The sequence below is a fragment of the Pipistrellus kuhlii genome, unplaced genomic scaffold, assembly GCF_014108245.1.
Source record: "Pipistrellus kuhlii isolate mPipKuh1 unplaced genomic scaffold, mPipKuh1.p scaffold_m20_p_3, whole genome shotgun sequence".
Classification (NCBI taxonomy): Eukaryota; Metazoa; Chordata; class Mammalia; order Chiroptera; family Vespertilionidae; genus Pipistrellus; species Pipistrellus kuhlii.
The window spans coordinates 21,922,721-21,948,341 of NW_023425529.1; the positions used below are offsets into that span (position 1 = coordinate 21,922,721).

General features: G+C 42.8%; 1 protein-coding gene across 1 annotated transcript in view; it reads left to right on the forward strand.

The window, feature by feature from the left end:
• Positions 1 to 617: 617 nt before the first annotated feature.
• Positions 618 to 25,621, forward strand: part of DERA (deoxyribose-phosphate aldolase) — a 98,889-nt gene continuing 73,885 nt past the window's right edge. Inside the window, exon 1 of the mRNA XM_036455390.2 lies at positions 618 to 756. Within this exon, the coding sequence (XP_036311283.1) occupies positions 726 to 756 (31 nt within the window). The 5' untranslated portion in view covers positions 618 to 725. The remainder of the gene's footprint in view (positions 757 to 25,621) is intronic.

Below are 25,621 nucleotides of genomic sequence, written 5' to 3' on the forward strand. Positions count from 1 at the left end.
AACGAAGTTTTCTTCCAGGATTGTGAGTACAGATGGACTGACTAGTTGCCTATGTTGAGCGACTTCAGACCATTTCAAACTTCTGATCACAAAAGTCAGACTGAAAAAAAAAAAAAAAAATCTTAGTGTCACACATTCAGAGTTTAAGCTCCAAGAAGTCAAGATCACTTCTTACAGATGAGGAAGTTGTCAGGGTCATTCCTTACCGATGAGAAAGTTGTCAGGGTCATTCCTTATGGATGAGGAAGTTGTCAAGGTCATTCCTTACCGATGAGGACCATGAGGCCTTGGCAGGGCATCTGATGTGCGCAGGTGGGAGCGGAGGAGGCTGAGGAACCAGGTCTTCTCCCTCCTGCGCCCCATTCTCTTCCTGGCCTCAGGGCGGTCGCCCGTCTTGGTGTGCAATCTCTCAGTCAGAGTTTGTAAACGTGGGCACTCCGTCCAGTCGGCAACTTCAGGATTTCAGAACGGGTTTTGCTGGCGTTCCTTCCGGGAGCCGGTGCTGGCGTGGCGCCCCCTGCGGAGAGGGCCCTGGATTTCCCCGCGGAGCCCCAGCCCGGGCCCTCCCCGCGCGGCCGGGGCGCCCCGCTCCGCCCTCCCCAGGGTCCGGGGCGCAGGGCGCGGGGCGGGGCGATCGCTGCGAGGCGCGGGGCGAACAGGAAGGAGGAAGGGCCGGGCGGTGAAGCCGGGCGGAGGTGAAGGACCGATCTCCAGCCTCCCGCACCATGTCGCCGCGCAACCCGGGCACGGAGCTCGGTAAGGGCCCTTCTCCGTCCCCGCGCGTCCGCCCCCCGCGTCCTGCCGCCGCCCGGGGCCCCGGTCCACGCGGGTGCGCGCCGGCCGCCCCCACCCCAGGCCGAGCCCGGGAGCCCTGACTCTGGGGCCCGCTCCCACTGGCGGGATACCCAGCCTGCCTTTTCTGAGCCGAAGGGACGGGGAAGGATTGGACTCTGACTCCCCCTGGCTTCCTTCTAGCTCCCTGATTGCACCGAACCGGACCCCGAACCCCGAGCAAGAAAACTAGTGGAAAACCTCCCTTGCCCACTTGGGGTGGGATCCCTGTGTGACCGAATGTTCCATTTCCAGGGAGTTTCAGCACAGCTGTGCCCCAGCGGGGGCCTGGCCGGTGCAGGAGTTGTCAGGCCTCCGTACTGTCTAACTTAGGGAGAATTGAGTATGGTTTTAGAGGTATGAAGATTTGTAAAAGTGCCCAATGAATGACTTCACTATTTGAAAAAACACGTCATTGCTAGAAAACTTGATTGTGATTTCCAGAAAGTGTGAAAAACTTGTAATTCAAACATAGCATGCACCACGGTCGGCCAAAGGTTAAGGATCTCGGTTGAAGTTTTATAACTTGGCTTATCTGTGAGGTGGATCTTGAATTTAGCTGTGTGACTTGGGGCACATGCCTCAGCCACTCAGTGTTTAACGTTCCTTAACCTGTAAGATGTGTATAATAGTGTTTGCCTCATAAACTGGTTTGGAGATTAAATGAGAGGATGTGTGATGCATTGTGGATACCTAGTAGGTGTTAATAAAAATATTATATAGAGAGTTGTGTTTTTAGGGGTTAAGTTTGAGAGCATTAGCTGTAAATGATATATAACACAGAGGTACTTTAAAAATATATAATTTCTAACTAAATAGTCTAGAGGTAGTCTATAATTTTTATAATGACAGTTGATTTCCTCACCAAATTGATTCCCCTTAAGGAATATTCCCTAGATTGGAAGATCATGAAGGATGGCAGTGGGGGCTGGGAGGGGGGGAGGGAGAGAGAGGGATGGGGTGCAGGTCTTACCTCAGTATCTTTAGGGATGTGAATCTGGCTTTGTGCCCATAGAAGATGAACCTTTATTTTCCCTAAACTTAGAGGTTTAATTTTGTTCTTTCAAGAAATACAGTTCAACTATTGATATTTTTACTTTCTTTTTAAAAATTGAGATATAATCTCTCCCTCCCTCTCTCTCTCTCTCTCTCTCTCTCTCTCTCTCTCTCTCTCTCTCTCTCTCTATATATATATATATATATATATATAATATATATATAATATATATATATATATATAAAAGGCTAAGTGACTGACCATACGTACGTCCAACCGACTGACCAGCTGGTACATAATGACATACACTGGTAATTTAAAGATAAACATGCCCTGACCGGTTTGGCTCAGTTGATAGAGCATTGGCCTGTAGACTGAAGGGTCCCAGGTTCAATTCCAGGTAAGGGCATGTACCTTGGTTGAGGGCACATCACCGGTGGAGGGTGTGTAGGAGGCAGCTGATCGATGTTTCTCTCTCATCGATGTTTCTAGCTCTCTCTCCCTCTTCCTTCCTCTCTGTAAAAAAGTCAATAAAATATATATTAAAAAAAAGAAAAATAAACGTTGACTCACTCATGCGCAATACATATAAAGTTCTCGCTGGTGCCAATTACATGCATGTTTTAATTTTATAATACTATATCATATATACTATTTTGACGTAATTTTTTGTAGTAACGTAATTACCGCACAAATCTTTCTTCTAATTTTTCTTTCAATGTGCACAAATCTGTGCACCGAGCCATTAGTTGACATATAACATTTTGCTTTCTTAATTTGTAAGAATTAGAATCACTTCCATTCATTTGTTGAAAAAAAAAAACAGTATAAACAACAACAGTTGCTATATAGAATAAAATACTTCACTATTAATTTATGCAGTAGCTTATCTGATGTCTTCCATAGAGTTTTCTAATTAAGTCTTTTAAAATACATATTGTAACTTTTTAAACAAAATTAATTTTACTTTTCTTTTTTGAAATTTATTTTTATTGATTTCAGAGAGGAAGAGAGAGGTAGAAAGGTTTCATCAGTGATGAGAATCATTGATCTGCTGCCTCCTGCATGTCTGCTACTGGGGATGGAGCCTGCAACCAGGGCATATGACTTGACTGGAAATCAGTCGGTGATCTCTTGGTTCATGGGTCATTGCTCAACCACTGAACCACAGCAGCTGGGCTCTTTTTCTTATTACAAGAGGAATTCGTGTTTATTATAAAAGTCTTAGAAAATATAGTTAGCCCCAAAATTAAAATTATTACTAACCCAATCCTAAGTACTTATATTTTAATGTATATACTTCTACAATAGTTGATAGACTTAAACAAATAAGGGGGAACACAGGCCAAGGTTCTCCAAGCTGGGTGTGCTCCAGAGCCACCCAGAATACTGTTAAGACTCGGAATGCCAGGCCTCAACACAGCCACTTCCGATTCACTGAGACCTCACAGCGCCTGCATTTTTTAATGAGCTCCCCAGTAATGTCAGTGTTGCTGGTCCAGGGCCCACTTTCCGAAGGGGGTTCTTTCGGAAGAGAAAGTAAATAAAGATAAAAACTATGAACAAATAGGTTCATTTAACACTGATCCTCATGATAAAACTCTTCAAGGAAAATGTGCTTTTATGATAGCATTTGGATATGCGAAAGAAGGAGAAACCCTCTAACTTTAGTGTTAACTTTTATTATGTCAGTATTTAGTGATGAGTGCTATCTGCTAAAGATATTTTCTACTTAAAAATGTTCATTTCTGATTTTCTCCAACTAAACATAAACCTACAGAAACGATTTCTATGGGCAGTGGTAGTCCTATGTGGTAGGTAACAGATGTGTCCTTGTAGAGAGAAGGCTTGGCTAGTTTGGAGTCAGAAGGAAAAAACAAACGAACCCAAATCTGGCCTCCTAGTCAGTAGCCTATAGCTCCGGCCAAGCTGCTTGATTTCTTTGAGCCAGAAATGTGGGCCCTGGACCAGCAACACTGACATTATTGGGGAGCTCATTAAAAAATGCAGGCGCTGTGAGGTCTCAGTGAATCGGAAGTGGCTGTGTTGAGGCCTGGCATTCCGAGTCTTAACAGTATTCTGGGTGGCTCTGGAGCACACCCAGCTTGGAGAACCTTGGCCTGTGTTCCCCCAGCAGGTCTGTGGCAGTCGGTCAGGCTGCCCCTCCACATGGACAGCTTCCTTCTCGAGCTTGTCTTGACTTCCCGTATCTGGCTGCCCCTTTGTGCAGACACCTTCCGTGCTAGGATTGGACTGTGGGTGGCCCCTGTGTATGAGTGTCCCCTCACTTATTTAGGCTCCCATACCCTCCTGTGGGCCATAGTGGCTCCCCCATCAGACTACCTTACTCACATTCACATCCCCCTTCTCCCCCATTTAGAACACTTGTTCAGGGGACCAGAATAAAAATGTAAATCTATTGTCATATAGTATACATTTATACAAAATCAAAAACAAACAAAAATAAGTGGAGTGCCCACTTTCCCGGCACTTGTAACTTGTTGCTCATGCTAATGGCTGGGGCACCTCCACATAGATAGCTTCCTTATTTTTATTTATTTATTTATTTTTTAATAAATCTTTATTGTTCATATTATTACAAATGTTCCTCTCCCCTCTCCTCCCCCCATTGCTCCCCTCCACCAGGTTCCCACCCCATCCTCTGCCCTTTCCCCATCCCTCATTGTCCTCATCCATAGGGGCACAGTTTATGTTCAGTCTCTTCCCACATCCCCCTCTCCCCTTTTCCCCGAGAATCATCAGTTCACTCGCCTTCCATACCTCTGATTCTATTATATTCAACAGTTAATATTGTTCATCAGATTTTTTTTTAATTTCCTTGGTTTTTAGATTCGCTTGTTGATAGATATGTATTTGTTCATAGTTTTTATCTTTATTTACTTTCTCTTCCGAAAGAACCCCCTTCAGCAATTCATATAATTCTGGTTTGGTGGTGATGAACTCCTTTAGCTTTTTTTTATTGGTGAAGCTCTTTATCTGGCCTTCGATTCTGAGTGATAGCTTTGCTGGGTAGATTATCTTTGGCTGTAGGTTCTTACTATTCATCACCTTGAATATTTCTTGCCATTCCCATCTGGCCTGCATGGTTTCTGTTGAGAAATCAGCTGACAATCGTATAGGTGCTCCTTTATAGGTAACTACCTGCTTTTCTCTTGCTGCTTTTAATATTCTCTCTTTTCTTTTGCTCTTGGAATTTTAATTATGGTTTGTCTTGGTGTGGTCCTCTTTGGATTCCTTTTGTTTGGAGTTCTGTGCACTTCCTGGACTTGTAGGTCTAATTCTTTCCCCAGGTGGAGGAAGTTTTCTGTCACTATTTCTTTCAGTATGTTTTTGATATCTTGCTCTCTCTCATCTTCTGGTACCCCCATAATTCTGATGTTGGTTTGCTTGAAGTTGTCCCAGAGGTTTCTTACATTATCTTCAACTTTTTGGATTCTCTTGCCTTCTTGCTTCTGCAGAGGAGTGTCTTCTGGTTCTTTATGTTCCAAATCTTTGACTTGATTCTTGCGAACTTCATTCTGTTTTTAGGACTCTGTATAATATGTTTTATTTCAGACAATGTATTCTTTATTTCTTGTTGATCCCTTATTATTTCTTGTTGATTCCTTATTATTTCTAGTTGATCCCTTTTCATATCCTCATAGGACTTATCGATCTTTTCTAGGAAATTCTTGAAATACCTTATAAGCGTGGTTTTGAACTCTATATCCAGTTGCTTTTTGTCTTCCATTTCTTTTGTTTGTGATCTATTTCCTTGTCTCGGCTTTTTCACAGCTTCCCTGAGTTGGTAGCCTTAAAGTCTCTGTGTTCTGCTTGGATGGGCGGAGTTTCAGGGTGGAGCCTACAGCCTTGGCTTCTATCAGCCACGTCAGCCATGCCCTATGCGGCTCCTGAGTCTCAGTGTTTCTCAGGGTCCTTCGATACTCGCTGCAAGCACCTCTGAGAGTGAGGTGCCCTCGAGTTTCGCCTGCTACCAAACAGTCTAGTCTCTCCCCAATGAGCCCGGAACTGGGGTTCAGTTCAGTTGGAAGTGGGGTTGGAAGTGGGGTTCAGAGCAGTCTGGAGCTTTTGTCTCCTTCCCACTAGGGCAATCCCTCGGCACAGCCAACCGTCCCTTCTCTGTGCACAACGTGTGTGCCTCTGGGGGCTCTGCCTTTTGCCGCTCCCCTGGGATTCCGCCTCACAGCCCAGGCTCCCTCTGTTTGAGCCTGGGTCCCCAGGGTCTGGCCTAGACCTGGGGTTCAGTGCTGTTGGGTCTGGGGTTCAGCACAGTCGGAGCTTTTATTTCCTTCCCTCTAGGGCACATGTGTCAAACACAAGGCCCGCGGGCCAAATCCGTCCCGCCAGGCCTTGCAATGTGGCCCGCACCGCGCTGTCATCACTGCACTCCGCTGCGTTTCCATCACAATGACAGTTTATGACTGTCCAGTAAACCATTCGGCCCGCGATTTTGGCCCCTTCTCTGATTGAGTTCGACACCCCTACTCTAGGGAATGCCAGCCAGGCACTCAGCCTCCCCCTCCTCTCCGGCTCCGTCCTCTCCGCGCGTGCAACGTGTCTCCGTACCTTAGGCTTTCACAGCTCCTCTGCTTTTCCTTTTGGTTTTCTCTTTCCTTCTCGTTGTAGAATTTCCAGTCAGTCGACTTTCCTGTAGCTCTGGGCAATGTCCATTTTATATTTTAGTTGTATTTTATTGAAATTGTTGTGTGCGGCTGCGGTTAGGTGTTTACCTTTGCAGCCATCTTGGATCCTCGATAGCTTCCTTCTTTATCTCTGCTTTCCCAGAGCTCACAGTCAACTAAAGGAGACCGTCATGGAAATCATCACAGTAAAATAAAAGTGACCCTAGGGTCCCTGGCTGGTGTTGCTGAATGGTTAGAACCTCACACTCTGAAGGGTCTTGGGTTTGATTCCAGGTCATGGGCATTTCCCTGGGTTCAATTGGGGCATGTTTGGGAGGCAGCCAATCGACGTGTCTCCCATCAGTGTTTCTCTTCCACTCTCTCTTCAAAAATCAATGGGAAAAATATCCTGGGTGAGGATTAACAAGAACAACAACAATAATAAAAGTGACCATACGGGGAGGTCAGGTGAGAAAGAGGAGCTCCCGGAGTCCAGGGGAGGTTTTTCTGGGAAAGGACATCTTTGACAGGGTGTAGTTTCTCCAAAGCAGGGGTCTTCAAACTACGGCCCGCGGCCCACATGTGGCCCGCAGAGGAGTCTGATCCGGCCCGCCAGGTTTTTTGGGCAGTGAGCGCAGCCGAGGTGTTACAGTAGGAATTAGTAGTTCATATAGTCCGGTCCTCCAGCTCTCTGAGGGACCGTAATCTGGCCCCCACTTTAAAAAGTTTGAGGACCCCTGCTCCAAAGGAACTGAGCAAAACCAGCCTGGCATGTGTCATCAGCCAGGGGAACCCCATGCCCAGATTTCTGTTGCAATCATCTCATTTTGCTATCTTAACAGAGAGTAATATTTTAGTGATGAGAGAAGGGAAAATCATATTCCCCGTATGCAATACACGCACCAAGCCAACGCGATGATCATGCACCGTCTCAGATTTCTAAATTGGGAGTCCTTCTGTGAACACTGCCTTTGGTTTTACCTTAGAAGTCGTTCACTGTTTGCTTACAAGCATGACAGAGGAGGCTGTACTTTATTATTCTGGCACTGGTTTGGATAAATATCTAGAAAAAAGAAAAAAACAGCAACTACAAAATAATAACATGGGTTTGTTGTAAAATGGAATAATTAAAAGTCCTCCATGGTGTCTGCTGAGTTAAAAAGCAAACATGTTTCTCAAGTACCTGCGCCCTTCGGATTTTAATTGTTAGGGGGGAAGACGGGAAGCCTGTGCCAGCAGAGCAGGACCAGTCAGTGAGACAGCAGGTGGAGCCCTGGAGGACACGCTGCCAGCGTGTCGCTGGAAATTGTCTAAGTGGAGAGCGCTGGCCCTTTTTTATTTTATTTTATTTTATTTATTTTTATTTTTAAAATATATTTTATTGATTTTTATAGAGAGGAAGGGAGAGATGCAGAGAGCTAGAAACGTCGATGAGAGAGAAACATCGACCAGCTGCCTCTTGCACAACCCCTACTGGGGACGTGCCCGCAACTAACGTACATGCCCTTGACCAGAATCGAACCCAGGACCTTTCAGTCTGCAGACCGACGCTCTACCACTGAGCCAAACTAGTTTCAGCGCGCTGGCCCTTTTAAAACACTGCCTGTCCCTTGAGGATCGGGTCACCTTGAAATGTGTTCATCTCTGAGTTAAAGGCATAAAAAGGCACTTTGAAGTTTCCCCGTTCACTTTGGTGTGTATGCTGTGTGTGTATGGCTGTGGAGGTGCCTCTCTCTCCTCCGCCTGCCTCCGCTGCAACAGTCAGTTCCCTGGAAACCAAAGTGGTTGCAAGAGAGGGATAAATGTTTTATCTCAGCCCCAGTTTATACAGGGTTTTTTTTTTTTTTTTTTTTTTTTTTTTTTTTTTTAAGATGTTGAGGCACTCTGGCTGCAGCGTCTGACTCTCTTTGTACAGTCAGGCCTCCCTCCCTACAGCAGAGACTCAGATGAGAGGAGCACTTGGTAATGACTCCCTGAGAAGGTGTCACTGAAGTGGCGCTGTGTCTCCTTTGGAGTGCGGTTAATAATGCCAACGTGGTGGTGCTTTCAAGTCCAGAACCGTAGCCCAAGCGGATGGAAAGAGACTGGACTTGAGGAGGGGAACACACAGCGTAATCGACAGATGATGTGATATAGAATTGTACCCCTGTATTAACCAATGTCACACCAATACATTCAATAAAAAAGGATCAGCCAAAATCGACTTAGCTCAGTGGATAGAGCGTAGGCCTGCGGACTGAAGGGTCCCGGGTTCGATTCCGGTCAAGGGCATGTACCTTGGTTGCAGGCACATTCCCAGTGGGGGGTGTGGAAGAGGCAGCTGATCGATGACTCTCTCATCGATGTTTCTAGCTCTCTATTTCTCTCCCTTCCTCTCTGTACAAAATCAATAAAATATATAAAAAAATAAATAAAAATAAAAATAAATAAGACAGCTAATTAAAAAAAAAAGGAACAAAAAATATTGTTAAAAAAGTAGCTAAATCTGCTGAAACCGGTTTGGCTCAGTGGATAGAGCGTTGGCCTGCGGACTGAAGGGTCCCAGGTTCCATTCCGGTCAAGGGCATGTACCTTGGCTTGCAGGCACATCCCCAGTAGGGGGTGTGCAGGAGGCAGCTGATCGATCTCTTTCTTATTGATGTTTTTAGCTCTATCCCTTCTCCCTCTCTGTAAAAATCAATAAGATATATTAAAAAAAAAAAAAGTAGCTAAATGAACTTCTCTTGTAATCCAGATTCAGATAAGCTTTTCTACTGAACACATAGTGGTCACCCTCCTTACCCCAGGGCCACAAAATAGGGGATAGTGTGTGTGTGTGTGTGTGTGTTTTAATTAACATGTCTAACATGACATTCAACTAGATATCTGGCAAGCTTAAGGTCTACAGACTCTTTAATGTAGAGATCCTTGAGTAAACATTATTTATGAATATTTCAAACCCTATTTTCTGGAAAAATAATAGTGTCCACATTTATAGTTACTTTTTCTTTTAATATCACAATTTCATAGCAGGAAGACATCTTAGCTATCAGTCCAGCACCCTCTTGTTACAGACGAGGGAACTGAGGCACAGGGAAATTAAGCCTATGGTCAGGTGGCTGGTTAGAGGCAGTCCTGGAAATGAAATTCAGGCTCTCTCTGTGCAGGTTTATTCCAATACTTTGCATTAGTTTTCCTGCCATTAGCTTTGTAGAAGCTCAATCGGGCTGTGACTCTGAACTAGAACCCCAAGATGCTTGTTACGATTGCACATTCCTGAGCCCCACAGTAGTTTTTGCTGTCCATGGTAGGGGCCCAGGTGCCTGCATTTTCACAAGATCCCCAGATGGCTCTTAGGAACACTGCAGATTCAGAGGAACCCCGCAGTAAGCTATAGAGTTTCTCAGATTAATTAGAGATTCAGAGAACCTTAAATTACTATATATTATTTCTTGATGAATCCTCTCAGTCACTTTTACCTTTACATTAATATATTTATTCTATTTTTAAAATACTTGGTTAGAAAAGCTTTGACAAGGAAATTGTGGAGATATTAGCCTTTCATTTTTCTGATTAAATTAAGTGAAGAAATGTGTTAAAATGAGTGTGAGAAGTTGGAAAACCCAGGAGGGTAGGGTGGTTAAGCAGGTGCATATATCTGAAAGGTGTATTATGTCTGAAAATGAGCATATTTTATTCAAATGATGACAGTGGCGGGTGGAAAAGCATAACCAGTGTTCTTCATGATGAGTTTGGAAGATGACATGATAGTGTCTTCTCCAGGGTCTCAGGGACCACAGGGGACAGACCCTAAAGATCTCCTATTACCTGAAGATCTGAGATTATCTACCAGAAAATTCAGTTAATTTTCTCATGGAAAGAGGAACATTCATGTTTCCTTGGAGATTCTTAAGTTTGTAATGTGGAGGAAGGTAGGTTGTGGTTGTGCTCATTATACTAGTACTAGAGGCCCGGTGCATGAAATTCGTGCACTCAGGGGGATCCGTCAGCCCGGTCTGCACCCTCTCACAGTCCGGGAGCCTTGGGGGATGTCTGACTGCTGCAGAGGCAGGAGAGGCTCCCATCACCACTGCTGCACTCGCCAGCCGTGAGCCTGGCCTCCCCCTGTGGAAGCCCACTGACCACCCGGGGGGCAGCTCCTGCATTGAGCGCCTGCCCTCTGGTGGTCAGTGTGCGTCATAGCGACCAATCGTTCCACTGTTTGGTTGATTTGCATATTAGCCTTTTATTATATAGGATTTGTAGCCGTGAAGTAGTTGAAGCGCTGGATAGCAGGGCTTTCTCTAGTCTCTTACAGAAGGTTCAATCTTCTTTGGCTTTCAAGGCTGTAAACTCCAGTGCTCAGTTCACATCCTGCCACTTTCTCTGGTGATTGAACATGATTGAATACATTATTATATATTATACTAGAGGCTGTTGCATGATATTCATGCTAAAATAGACCTTCCTTCCCCTGGCTTCACTCCCACCCACCAGGAGGCAGCACGTCCTTGGTTCTGTCCAGAGCACTGCTCTTGTAGCTCCCTCCGCTGTACCCCTTCCCCCTCATAGCAGGGGTCTCCCCCTTCTGCCCCCTGCATATGCAAATCAACCACCATCTTTGTTGGATTAATTTGCATACTCATTCTGATTGGCTGTAGGCATAGCAGAGGTCCGGTCAATTTACATGTTTGTTATTAGGTAAGATTTTCTCTCTAGGTGTTTCAGTAGTGCATGTCTTAACTTCACAACTCGTTATGGAATCAGAGCCTTTTATTTTGTATTTGTTCCTCTATATCACAGAATACTGAGGATAGTCTTAATGTTTCTTACACTAGAAGAAAAAATATCTTGTGGATTCACCTCTTCCTCTTTCCTTCTATTCCTATCCTTGCCTCAGTCCTTCACACGCCTAAATCATGATGGTGCATCCTACGGAGCTCATCTTTCTGCCTCTGGTCTTTCTCATCTGCTTCAGAAAAATCCATATTTGGTTAACTTTTTTCTTGTTGTTTGTTCAAGTGGTGCACATTGTATTTATCTTTTCAGGTTTGCTATGTTGACTGTTTGGTTACTTTAGAATGTATTTCCATTTCATGAAAACTATATATTAATATAATCTTAATCAGATTAATGTCATCTCTGACTTCAGTAGAAAGTAACGATTGACTTAGTGGGGACAGTCAGATTGTGCTGCGAGGAAGTGATGAACAGGTTTGCCAGGTAAAAGTCTCATAAGGCTGGGAATAGAGACATCCATTAAATCCTTGTGAAATTGTATGTGAAATAGATAAATTAAGTAAATACGTGTTTCACTCTGAAGATTGCACATAAGCATTCTGGAAATAACTTAGGTTTGGCATCATAGAGACCTGTTTGAATCTTAACTCTGACATCAATCGTGTGACCTTGAACAAATAATTTGATCTCTTTGAGCTTCAGTTTTCTCATCTGTAAAAGCCCCAGACACCTCTGTGGTAGAGTTAGTGTGAATACTCAGGGAGAATATAGCTAAATCACCCTTAACTGATGAATGACAGTCACTATTCCAGTACTGTCCCTAATACTGCCTTCATCCTTTCACCTCCTCTGAGAAGGTTTCCTTTACCTGCTCAGTGGGACTGGTTCACCAGGCTCCCTGGAGCAGACGATGGGAAGCCTGTGTTTCTCTTCTGCTCCACTAGGGGGAGTCCTTCCAGACCAACTTGGCCAGGAGGTGTTACTGTCAAGCTATGTAACTCAGACTGACTTCAGAGTTGGCAAATCTGATGGCTTTTTTTTTTTTTTTTTTAAGTAGGGTGGTGGTGCTCTAACGTTTTTGATGACTTGTCACAGAGCATCTGAAAACACAAGGAAAGCCAGTCACCTTGTCAAAAGCTGTACAAGTTGCAGGTGCGGTGGGAGGCGGTGTTTTGAGTCAGCACCCAGCAGGTGGCAATTTCCACTCAAGTTCAGTTTTGAACAGATCTTCTCAGACAGTGTTGGCAGTCACTGTGCTCCATAATGTAACGGGGGTTTGTTTGTTTGTTTGTTTGTTTGTTTTGGTAGACAATATCAACTCCAGCCCTGCCTGCTTACAGTCAGGGTGTTCTAGCACATGTTAGATGCCTGCTGTCTAAGGGGTACACCTACATTCTAAGCTCCTTCTGCCTGTGTTTAAAAATAGAAAGGCAGTATGGAAGAGCATGAGAACGTGGTAAGTTGGAATTGGGAAGCATTGGATATTTTCTGCAAATCACAGGGTAATGAGAAGGTGACATAAAACATGGATTAAACATAGATAGCTACACGATACATGTTTCTTTTTAACATTTTCCTTTACTTTCAAAACGTAGTTCATTTTGGTGTCAAACCAGAATTGCATTGTTCAAGATTGAGCATTTGGTTATTTAGGTCTAGACTGCCCAGATTAAAAATTTCTGCAAATTAATATATACGTTGGGGTGCTTACGCATTTAATTAAATATAGCTTCTTTTTTTGAAAGGAAATTGGACTTTGAATTCTGAATCTGTGGGATTCAAATCCCGATTCTTCTACCTATTGTCTTTTGAATTTTCACACTTAAAAAGAAAATGGGGTTAATAAAAGCTCAGTCACAGAGTAATTGTGAAGATTAAAAGAGGTATGACACGTAGAGCAACTGGCATGGTGCCTGAAAGGCAGTGAGCCGCAATAAGAATTCCTTACCCTCCCCTTTCACAAAAATATAGGAATGTGGGGAAGTTCTAAACTTAAAACTAAAGAATGACTGGTTGTGAACAAGGGTGTTTGCTGAGTGGAATCTATTTATATAATCTACTTATATAAAAGGTTAATGTGTAAAGTGTCCTCACTGGAGTTTGACAGGGAGACTGAGTTCTATCACTCGCTATGACGTGCACTAACCACCAGGGGGTGGCATGGAATGAAGGGAGGCTCCAGTCCGCAGCCAGAAGGCCCCGATCAGTTCTGATCATCAGCAGGCCAGGGACCTTACCCGTGAATGAATTTCATGCACCGGGTCTCTAATTTAACATAAAATTGTGAGAAGTTCAAAAGTCTCAGGCAGTTGGAGCCGCAGTGCATGCTGGAATGCAGTGGTGGTTGAAACTATTAGATAGGTACTGAGTACCTTCCTAATGATTTGCTTTCCTTCATCTGGGGATATGTTAAAGGTATTTATCATTGCCCCCCCCCCCCCCCCCCGCCTCACCCCCCAATGGGAATTTATCCATCCCAAGTTCTTTTATTTTTCTAACTTATTTCTGGGATCAGCATCTTTGAAATTGATAAATAACAAGACTATGGAATAAGCATTCACTTGATGCTTATTCCATAGTCTTGTTATTTATCCATTTCTTATAAATTTATCATTTGATAACATTTATTGGTGCCATCCTATGACTATTGTAGATATATGAGCCCAGACACATGCTCATATGCTATTGCTTGAGAACTAGCTTTTTTTTTTTTTTTTTTTTTTTTTTGTAAAACCATGGCATTGGTTTCAAAATTTAAATATACAAATTTTAATTGCACATTTGAAGTGAGTGTTAGTAGGTCATTTACAAAGTATTTGCCCCAAAGGTTAGGTGTCAGGAATAATATGAACTCACAAACTTTCGGAAATAACACCCTTCATAAAATATGTCCTTTGTTATTTACTATATCTTATCTTAGAGGTCAAACATAAAAGTAAATGTTCCTGGGAGAGGTCATATATTACCTTAAATCCATGGGTATAGTACAAATGACTGGTAATGAGATTTAAGTGGGATAGTGTGTGTGTGTGTGTGTGTGTGCTCAGAGCAGAGTACATTGAGTACAGGAGTGGTAATGGTGAAATAGGTTTCAGGAAAAATAGGTACAGATTTTATAGAACCATTAAGTTTCATTAACATATCCCTTCTTCTTTCCCCCAGAGCTGAACATAATTAAATTTAAACAAAATAATACTAATTATTATTTTTAGTTTTACTCTGTAATATTTAAATTATGTGTATGACATTTTGACAGGATTAATTGTGTGCAGGTCAGTTTTCTTAGGTAAGTATCCTTGCAGACTCTAATTTGTGTGACTAGCACAACTTCCAGCATGGGTAACAGCTTTATGAATATTTTCTATGGACTTATCATGTGAAATCAATAAATAGCAGGGCATTTTTGGACATTCTCATATTTTAATTTAGGAAAGTCTGTCATCAAGTGCCTCATTGAGAGGAAAGACTTAAATAGGTTTTCTCTGAAGCTCCTAGAATAATTGATCAAATCGTCTCCGAGGGCTGAGTTGGATCTTTACCGAGCAGGGTGCCAAAGTTTCGCAGCTTCTTGATGAATTTCTTCAAGGTCTAATGATTCTTTCTGAACTCCGGGCACATGTAGGGGCTTGGAGAGACGGATTGGACATTTTCCCAGAAATCCAAGTTTGGTTTAAGTCTGATGGTGTATTTTCAAGAGAATGTATAGTAGTAAAATTGAGATCTGGGTAACATTATGTCCTGTGAAATGGGAATTTTTGTCTCTTAGCAAATTTATTTAAGATGTTACTTTGACTGAAAAACATGAAAGAACTAATTTCTAAATGACAGTTTTCAAAGTATTGTCAGTTCAAGAGTTAATTCACAATACTGGTTGGGGTATGTGTGTGTGTGTTTTCCAAATTTGACAAGCATTTATGAACTCATATAGGCCCTTAACTTACTTTGCCTGGTGAAGTAACAGGTATTGATAGAGGCTGAGGAACCAACATTTGACTTAGACTGGTAGGATTTAATTCATTTCATAAAAGTGAAGGATTGGCCAGGTATAGAACAACCTGTAAAGGACATTTTGTTTATACCTCCCTCGAGATACTTGCTTCTATTTGTACAAATCAAAACCTCTGGGATACACTGAGTTTTAGTCACACTGAAAGTCCTTAGGTGGAGTCCAGAGTGTAAGTTCTGGTGGCCTGCAGGAAAGGAGAAGCCACATCTTTTGGGAAGAGAATGGTATATTTCTAATGAGATTTATGAAATAGAGGGGAAGTGAAATAGCTGAATGGAACTTAGAGAACTACTGGGAGATAATCTGACACTTACTGTTGTATGTATGCCTGGAGGCACATCTCTTGGGAGAATGGTGAGAAGGATAAAATAATTCACAAGTAAGAAGCAGTTTATAAACACTGATGTGAGGTGGGTTCTTCAGTGTCAGTCTTGAGTTCAGACTCTCACTTTTAACTAATCTTTGGAGATCTCTTTAAGAATACAAAAAAAGAGATGCAGATCAAAACAACAATGCAGTACCATCTCACACCTGTCAGAAGGGCTAACATCAATGAATCAACAAATGACAAGTGTTGGCGAGGTTGCGGAGAAAAAGGAACCCTCGTGCACTGCTGGTAGGAATGCAGACTGGTGCAACCACTGTGGAGAACAGTATGGAGTTTCCTCAAAAAACTGAAAATGGAATTCCCGTTTGACCCAGTAATCCTACTCCTAGGAATATATTCCAAGAAACTAGAAACACCTATCAGAAAGGATATATGCACCCCTATGTTCATAGCAGCACAATCTACAATAGCTGGGATTTGGAAACACCTTAGGTGCCCGTCAGCAGATGATTGGATCCAAAAACCATGGTACATCTACACAATGGAATAGTATACTGCCATAAAAAAGAAGGAATTCTTATCATTTGCAGCGGCCTGGATGGAATTGGAGAACATTATGCTGAGTGAAATAAGCCAGTCAATGAAAGAGAAATACCACATGGCCTCACTCATTTATGGATAATAAAGAACATTATAAACTGATGAACAAAAGGATAGATACAGAGACAGTAAAGCAAGAAACAGACTGTCAAATTACAGCTGGGAGGGTAGGGAGATCTGGGGGAGATAAGAGATCAACCGGAGGACTTGTATGCATGCATATAAGCAAAACCAATGGATGAAAAACTCTGGAGAGGGAGGGCATGTATGGAGTGGGGGCGGCGGGGGGGGTCAATGGTAAGATACGTACACATATAATACCTAATAAATAAAAAAAAAGGAAAAAAAATACAAAAAAAATAGAGTACTGCCATAACCCGTTTGGCTCAGTGGATAAGAGCATTGCCCCTGCGGACTGAAAGTTCCCAGGTTCCATTCCGATCAAGGGCATGTATTGTACCTTGGTTGTGAGCACATTCCCAGTAGGGGGCGTGCAAGAGGCAGCTGACAAATGTTTCTCATCTATGTTTCTAACTCTCCATCCCTCTCTCTTCCTCTTATACAAAATCAATAAAATATATATGTATATATAAAGTAGAGTACTTCCCAGCTTTTATTGTACTGTATAAGGCCTGCTGGTATATTCATCCTGCTTAATTAGCAAATGCTTCTCTCCTCTCTTTTCAAATGTTATTTTAATGTTTACTGAATATATACTATACTCCTTAAAAAGGTATGTCTCTAAGGGTTACTACAGCAAACTCCTGTCCACCCTTCTACATCCCCACTTCCTGCTCCTCAAAGGAGCCTTTTCTTCTAGCGTTTCCCTCCATATTTCAAAATAACACACTTGTACTGAGAGCCTTCATTTTTCAGTTTTAAATTTTATGCATTGACGTTCTGCTGTGGGAGATGAAGATTTAGCTCTTGTGCCCTGCGTCTCCCCCTTCCTCTCCTAGGGCCCCTCTTCCCTTCTCTCATTATGGCAGCATCATGTTAGTGAGATACAGTTTCAGTGTTTCTATTATTAAGACTGTGTCAATATTCATTTATAAGCCATATGGTACACTGTGATTACATTTTATTTTTTGAATAAATTTTTATTTTCCCTGGAATTGTCTCATTTGTTCCGTTTTCAATGTGGTTATTACTAATTCAACCCTCCACCAGCTGTCAGCAATGAAACTGCTTTTTTGGTTCATTCAAAGAGATGATGTCATTCGTTAAGTTTGTATTTTTCTAGGAGACATCACCCCTAGCGACCTCAGCTCTCCTGTTTGAATCCAGTTTCTCTGGAAGCCTGCTGCATCCCTCTCTGAGGCCCCATCTTCATCCCCGTTTTCTTTTCACACTACTATTGTGGCCCCGTTTTCCGGATTCCATGTCTTCCTCTTTCGTGGTTTTCTTCCTGATTTGGTGGAGTGCGATTATCAGCAACTTCCTGAAAATAAAGGCTGTGAATGCCAAAATATGCTTTTACTTTTCAGTCATATTTAATCGATATTTTAGCTGAGAATAGAATCCTGTATTTGAAATTCTGTTTTCTTGGGAATTTCACGGCATTCTTCCACTGTGTTTGGCTTCTATCCAGTGTTCCTCTTGACAAATTTGATGCTCTTCTTACCCCCATTTTGTAATGTGACCTTTCTCTTTTCTCGAATTATTTCTTTGATTAATTTTTTTCCCCCTTTCATTTTCTTAATTTTGTCCCGGAATTCCTACTTCTTGGATGTTGGACTTTTTCAATGGATCCTTGGATTTTATCTTTTTCTCTCTCTCCTGTTTTCTGTCTAATCCCCCCCACCCCCCTGCCTTGGGAGGATGGAGGAATAGGAGGTTCCTTCAACATCATCTTCCAAGTCTTCCATTGGACTTCTCATTTCTATCACATCTTTAATTTCTAAGAGCTCTTTAATAGTTTCTTTTTCTTAATAATGTCCACCTACAAAATGTCTAGACCTGTAGAGAATTTTTATAATAGTTTGATTGAGCTAAACTGAGAACATATGCCTAAGAGCAATATCTGCAATGCTCAGGAGAATAAGTGTTTTGCAGCGTCTTTTATGCATTTGAAATAAGAAGGAAAAGTAAGGAAGATTACATGGAGGTGAGGGAGAGAAGGTGGGAATTAGGTTACGGGATAGTTACCACATACGATTACGTTCTCTCTTCTGGATGGTTGTCGGAAAGATGTGTTCACTTAGATGCACAAAAGCAATGGGTAGGGCTTGCTTAAGGCAAAGATTAGCCTTTTACTAAACAAGTTATATGCCTGGGGCGTGACTACCCATCTTGAGCTGCCCAGTTAGAAATATATGATCAGATCACCTGTGAGGTTACCTTCCATAGAACCCCCTTTTTTCTTTCTGTCCACAATAGCTTTCTCCTCTTGTTTTATGGATGAGGATATTATTTAAAGTCATTCTCAAGTTTTCTTCTGCTTCCTACAGTGTTCTGTTGCCTTACTGCCCTCCACTCTTGCCTGCCCAGTTGTTTTTACTCTGTTAGAAGCTTTCCTTTTATATCAGGCAATCCTTTGTTTTCCCTTCATATTTAAGAATGAGGCATTTGTGTAGTAAAGGATTTAGTCATGTCCAAAGACAGGTCTGGCTTTTATTCTGGGTCCTTGAGAGACAGTCTCTAAACCCTTGGACTGTCCTGCCTGGCAAGAGTGTCTTTGTTTCCCTGGGGCTTTGGCCACTACAGAGAGTCTGACAGTGTGTTTCCTGGTGACTGCTTTGGGTCATGTGGTATTAGCTTGACCTCCGGAGGCTGGGAACTGAGGTCAGCCACCTGGGAGTTAACCGTCTTTGTGACCAAGACCCACTAAATACTCTGGACAACAAAGCTCGGGTGAGCTTCCTTGGTTGGCAGTACTCTGCGCATTGCCACAGGGAGGACTCAGAACTGTTCATTGCTCTGTTGAGAGAGGACAGTTGGAGGTTCTGTGCTTGGAACCCACCTGGACTCTGCCTATTGTATGTCTCTCTTGGGCTGATTTCAATCCCTATCCTTTTTTCTGTGACAAACTATAACTGCAATTATAACAGCTTTCTTGCTTTCACTGAGTTCTGGAAGTCTTCCTAGTAAATTATCAAACCTGATAGTTGATAGTGGTCTTGGGGACCCCCCCCCCAACCCCCCAACTGACAGTTGGTATCAGAAGTGAGGGTTGTTTTGGGAATTCCTCTAAACTTAGGAGCAGCATTAAGCACATTAAAAGCTTTCTGGGCAACGATGGGACTCATCCACATAGGATGATCTTGCTAGGCCATTTCATTGAAAGACTCCCAATTGTTCAATATCTGTGGGTCTTTTTCTTGGCCTGGTCACTTTTGGCAGAGATTGTCATGGGAAGGAGCCTGGGCCCAGAGGGGGTCTGTCTCAGGCCACCTGGTAGTGTGTGGGTTCTTGACCTTGTGCAGGAAAGATTTCACAAGATGAGTCCAGGTGATTTTGAGAGTATGTTTCTTAAAGCTGGGGGCAGTGAAACAAAGGAAGGGCTTAAGGTACAAGAAGCAACAGGAGAGAGACGAGGTGATGTTCTGCTATAGGAGAGAAGTGAGCCCCACTGGGCTGTGTGGACTCACTGAAAAGCAAACGTCACAGTGACCGAAGTGAGTCAAGATGGGGCTGCTGTTAGCTCACTGAAAAACCAGAGAAAAGGGGGCCTTGGAGACAAGTTCAGGGGGTAAGCCCAGGATGAGCTGCCACTTCCCATTCCTCCTCTGATTGCAAGTCTTGTGGGGCCCCTTCGAGTTTAAGGGAGAAAAGTAAAGATGCATGCCTGAGAGGGAAGAAAGATGTGGGTGTGCTCCAGAGATAGAACCAGGGATGGGTCTTTGTCTTGAGGGTTTTTTTTTTTCTTTTTTCTGTTTTGTAAAGGCAGGAATTTTAGAGGAGAATCTCAATGGAATATTAATCAGCTTTATGCTGATGCACCAAAACAAGATTTATTCCCCTGACTTAATCCATCCTTGGGTGTGATTGGCACAAATGGCGCTGATTGAATTTCTGATATCTATCTCCAGAGTAGGGTGATTTAAGCCATTTGCTCTCTGGTTGGGAGAAGTGTAAACCATTTACTTTCAAGTGTCCTTAGTTAGGGAAGATAGGACTTTGTAATTTACTAGGTGGCAAGAACTGCTGGGCCATTTAACTGGAGGAAGATGGCCTGCTAACCTGTCTGGAGATGAATCCTCCCGTGTTTTGCCTGGGGGAACATAAGCCTGGCTGCTAGTGTTCTCGGAGTGAGTAGCGGAAGGGCACTGGTGATGGCACTGAATATCGACTTTCCCTTAGTCCTATTTTCCTCTATGATAATCTTGACAGCAGAGCAGTACAGGGTGTGGAGGTCACACATTAACAGGGACACCTTATGGATGAGGCATCAGGGAAAGCTTCGTAGAGAATGTTTAATCTGATACCTGAAGGATGAGAGGGAGCTCCCCAGTGAGGATGGAGGGAATAGTATTCTAGGCATGAGGCTTATACATTTACTTGATTAGATGTGTCAGTATTACTTGGGGAAGTCCATATAATTAGAAAGATAGCACCAGAGATATAATACTAAAGCCTATTGGTGGTTAATTATATTAACTAATTAATACCATGTCCTTTACAGATAAGTAAATAAAAGCAGTGAGGTTCTAAAGGAAATTTTTGCTTAAGAGTCAGAATTTAAAATTACCACTTTGGGTAGGAGAGTTAAATGTTTACATTAGTCATATATTATTATTGTTGTTGATGTTAATTTGTCTGAAGTCCTTTGTTGAATTTCCCCTTCAAATGTTTTTTGTTTTTTTGTTTTTTTAATTTCTTTATTGATTTCAGAGAGGAAGGAAGAGGGAGAGAAAGAAACATCAATGATGAGAGAGAATCATTGACTGGCTGCCTCCTGCACACCCCCTACTGGGAATCAAGCCTCCAACCCAGGCATGTACCCTTGGCCAGAATCGAACCTGGGACTCCTCATTCTGCAGGCTGATTCTCTATCCATTGAACCAAACTGGCTGGGGCTCCAAATGACTTTTGAGGTTTTCTTTGGTAATGCTATCCTGACCAATTTATTTACTTTAAATATATATATATATATATATATATATATATATATATATATATATTTAAATATTGATTTTAGAGAGGGAGGGAAGGGGTTATCTGACCTATAGATTGCCCCAACTTAGGGATTTACTTGGTTATTTCCTCATGATGTTATTTAACTTATTTCTTATTTTTTTACAGAGAGGAAGGGAGAGGGATAGAGAGCCAGAAACATCGATGAGAGAGAAACATCAATCAGCTTCCTCTTGCACACCCCCTCCTGGGGATGTGCCTGCAACCAAGTTATATGCCCTTGACCGGAATCTAACCTGGGACCCTTGAGTCCCACTGAGCCAAACCCATTTTTGGCGATAAAGCTATTTAGTATAAAAAATTGGCTCACATGATTCTGGAGGCTGAGAAGTCCAAGACCTGCAGTTGGCTAGCTGGAGACCCAGGAGAGCGGATGGTGTGAGTCCCAGTCTAAGCCTGAGGGCCTGAGAACCAGAAGAGTCAATGGTGTAAGTTCCCTTTTGAGTGCAAGTGTGAAGTCGGAGCTAGACCAGTGTCCCGGCTGGGTGAGGCAGACACAGGGGGTTCTTTCTTACACAGCCTTTTGTTCTATTCTGGTCTTCAAGGCATTGGATGAGGCCCTCCCACATTGCAGAAGGCAGTCTGCTTTTATCAGTCTACAGATTCAGGGATTGATCCTGTCTGAAACACCCTCACAAGATATACCCAGAAATAATGTTTTAAAAAGATACCTGGGCACTCCGTGAGCCAGTCCAGTTGGCACATAAAATCGAAATTAACCATCCCATATCTAAAACTTAATTAGATTCAGATTAAACAGGTCTGGTCAGAGCACTTCAGGAGTGATGCTGTGTAGTTCATACTCACGTCATGAGGCATGCACTGAGTGTCTGCTTGGTGTTAAGTTTGGTCCTATGGCTAAGAAAATTGCAGCTGCATCTGCTGATTGTAAGTTCCTGTTCAACCCTTTGACCTGCAAGTAATGTATGAGGCAGTACTGCTCTACCATGTGCATATCCAGTTGACCCATGAACTTATCACTCAGTGTCTTTTGCATCCTTTGATAATGCTTGCCTGTATCAATTATTTCACTAAGGATAGGGAAATAATGCAGTTGCTTTAAGCTGTGTCGTTAAATCACCCACTTTTTCCTCCCTTCCTCTTTGATATCAACACTTCCTCTGATGTCGTTGCTGTTTATGAATCCTCCTTTCTTGTCCCCAGATGTCCCCTCCTTATGTTTTCTTGTCACATAGTAGCTATATGATAATCTTGGTTTGATTCTAATATAAAACTGTTATTTCCTACTTGTTTGTGAAATTCTGCTTCTGGAAACAAAAAATGAATAGCTGCTGTTTTTTTTTGTTTGTTTGTTTTTTGTTTTGTGTGTGTGTGTGTTTTTCTTATATACATCAGGAAATTGGGATGTAAAACAAGCAATATTTAGAGCACGCATTTTATCTGAAGGGAAAGCCATGCTTCAGAGTTTTATGTGACTGTCATTTGAGGCTATATTAAATTGTCATCTTTAGGCACAGAATTCTTAACAGCTAATTTTTGGGATATCTACATAGGCTTTTTAAGCAAGTTTGGGTCTTCGTGGAGCCCGTGATATCTCTGTAGAGCAATGTTGACACACGATAAATGTCAAAGAGCATTTTGTGCAGATTGCAGATCACTAACTTTCCTGAGAAATGGAAATTCAGAATCTAATTTTTCATTAAATGTAGTACTTCTTTTGAGTTCACTGCTGCTGATGGATTTTTTTTTCAAAATAAAGAAACCTAAGCCGAAATAAATAACTTTCGATTTTTTGAATGTAAAAATGACCAGAGCATTGCTTTCAGTCTGCTCTCCTCAAGGAATCTAGAGATTCTCTGACATATTCCATGTTCATCTAATCTACACATTCAAACACTTCTCATGATTCTACTGACTCGTGGCATGGTGTGGCACAGCTGGCTGCTATGGCAAATGGCATAAGTTGAGTCTGATGTAACCCGAGGACTGCCTATAATAAAAGCCTACGTGACCATTACAGTGGAATGACCAGAATGACCAGTTGCTATGATGCACACTGACCACCAGGGGGCAGATGCTCAATGCCGAAGCTGCCCCCTGGTGGTCAGTGTGCTCCCACAGGGGGAGTGCCACTCAGCCAGAAACCGGGCTCACAGCTGCCCTGGCTGGCAAGCGCAGCAGCCGTGTCGGGAGTCTCTCCCACCTCCATGGCAGCACTAAGGAGTAGCGAGCAGGTGGGTGGTAAGGAGCAAGGGGACCCAGACTGCGAGATGGTTCAAACCGGGCTGAGGGACCCCCTACTCCCCAGTGCACGATTTCTTGCACCGGGCCTCTAGTTCCATATTAAAACCCGGGAAGAATAAAAAGAGAAAAACATGGGAAATTTAATCTTTCTTACTCTTCCAAAGTGTTTTTTATTTATTATTATTTTTTTTATCAGTCTTTATTGTTCATATTATTACAAAGGTTCCTCATTTCTTCCCCCCTCCACCAGGTTCCCACCGCACCCTCCGCCCCCTCCCCACCCTTCATTGTCCTCATCCATAGGTGCACAGTCCATGTTCAGTCTCTTCCTCCCTCCCTTTCCCCAATAGTAAATCCCTTTTCAGATAGTAAATCAGTTACTTAGCATTTTCTCATATCAATAATACCTCCACATGCCCAATGATACACTTCACACAAAAGACATTTCCAAATAGGTCAACCAGCCTCATCCAGGCCCCACCCAAGGCACTCACAGATCAATACCCCAGCGCTATACTAACTCAACACATCCAGATCTAAGCCTTCATCACTTGATTCAGCAGACCCTCAAGTTCCCGCAAAAGTTTCCAGCCATGTCTGAGAGGCAGCCGTGGGGCAGGGGCAGGCGAGGAGCAAGCTGTTCTGGGCCTGGCTGCTCCGGGCCTGGCCTCTGTTGCTCTGGTTCGTTCCACAACCAGCTGCTCCGGGTCTGGTCACTGCCACTCCCGACCTAGTTGCTCTGGACTTGGCTGCTGCTGCTCCGGGCCCGGCCGCTCCGGGCCTGGCCACTCCCAGCCTGGCAGCTGCTGCTTCGGGCCTGGCCACACCCGACCCGGCTGCTCCGGGCCTGGCCGCTCCCAGCCCAAAGTTTTTTTTTTTTTTGGAAAAAGTCTCTAATAAAGTATCACAATTTTTTTTTTCCCCATTAGGAACAAAGGTAAAATCAAAATACAAAAATAAACCTTCTTTTATACAGTTATTGGGTGTTACATGTTTTATATGGTGAAGAAGTTCACAAATAGCCATAGGAACACAAAAGGTAGTGATGGAAAGGCTACAAAGTAGGTTTTTGGGGAAAATGATCTCTCTCCACTGAGACTGGGACAGGAAAAATAATAATAATAAAGAATTGTGAGAAGAGTCTTGGAGAACAAATTTAAAAATGACAGAGAGCCTCTGAAAGTCACCAAATGACATACTAAGAGAAACTGTGGAATTTTCTTCACTGGAGAGTGTTAAGAAAAGAGTATTACCACCTTCCAATTATGATTTCATATTTGTGCTCCCCAAAGACAGATGTACTTGAAACCCCTCCTGGCCCCATAAGAGTGGATTCTATGGTCCTGATGAGATTGTGTGCAATAGAATCACTTCTCCTGGAAAGGAGACGCTAAAGGGTACTCGAGTAAAATATTAAAAATTATGGAGGACATAACAAAGGCCAATCAGTTCTTTCTTTTCCCCAGACCCCATAATAGGAGAACAAGGGTTATTTGATGAAATTAAAGAGTAGCAAATTAAGTGCTAATAAAATGAGATAGTCACTTATAATTCATTACCATGGGAGGTCACAGAGGCAAATTCCATGGCTAGATTAAACACGGGGCTGGGTAATTTTATGACCACGAGTGATATTTTTAGCAGTGGGGGCTGATACTGTGAGCAAGGTAATCCTATTACATTCTCCAAGAGATAGTTTGCAGGGACCTCTGGCAGGTGGGTATCTGAGCAGTGTGAGAGTAGGCCTCACGGGTTCTGACCTTTGGTGGGGAATTGCACTAAAGATTAGTTTGTAAGGTGAATGTCTCAGGGATCCCATTCACGCTCAGTCCCTACTTCTCCTGTGGAGATCCAAAAGTCCTCTCTAATCAGAAGCAATCAGAGTACAGAGTTTCATTATCCCAGATGCTAAGTCCTGGAGATCTATTATATAGTAACGTGACTAGAATTAACCACGCTGTATTGTATACTGGAAACGTGCTGTGAGGTAGATCTTACATGTTCTGAGTACACACACCCAAAAAAGGTAGATGTGTGAGGCGATGGATATGTTAATTACCTTGACTGTGGTGATTAATTTACGTTATATATAAAATGTATATCAACACATTGAGTTGTAGCCCTGGCTGGTGTGGCTAAGTTGGTTGGTGTGTTGT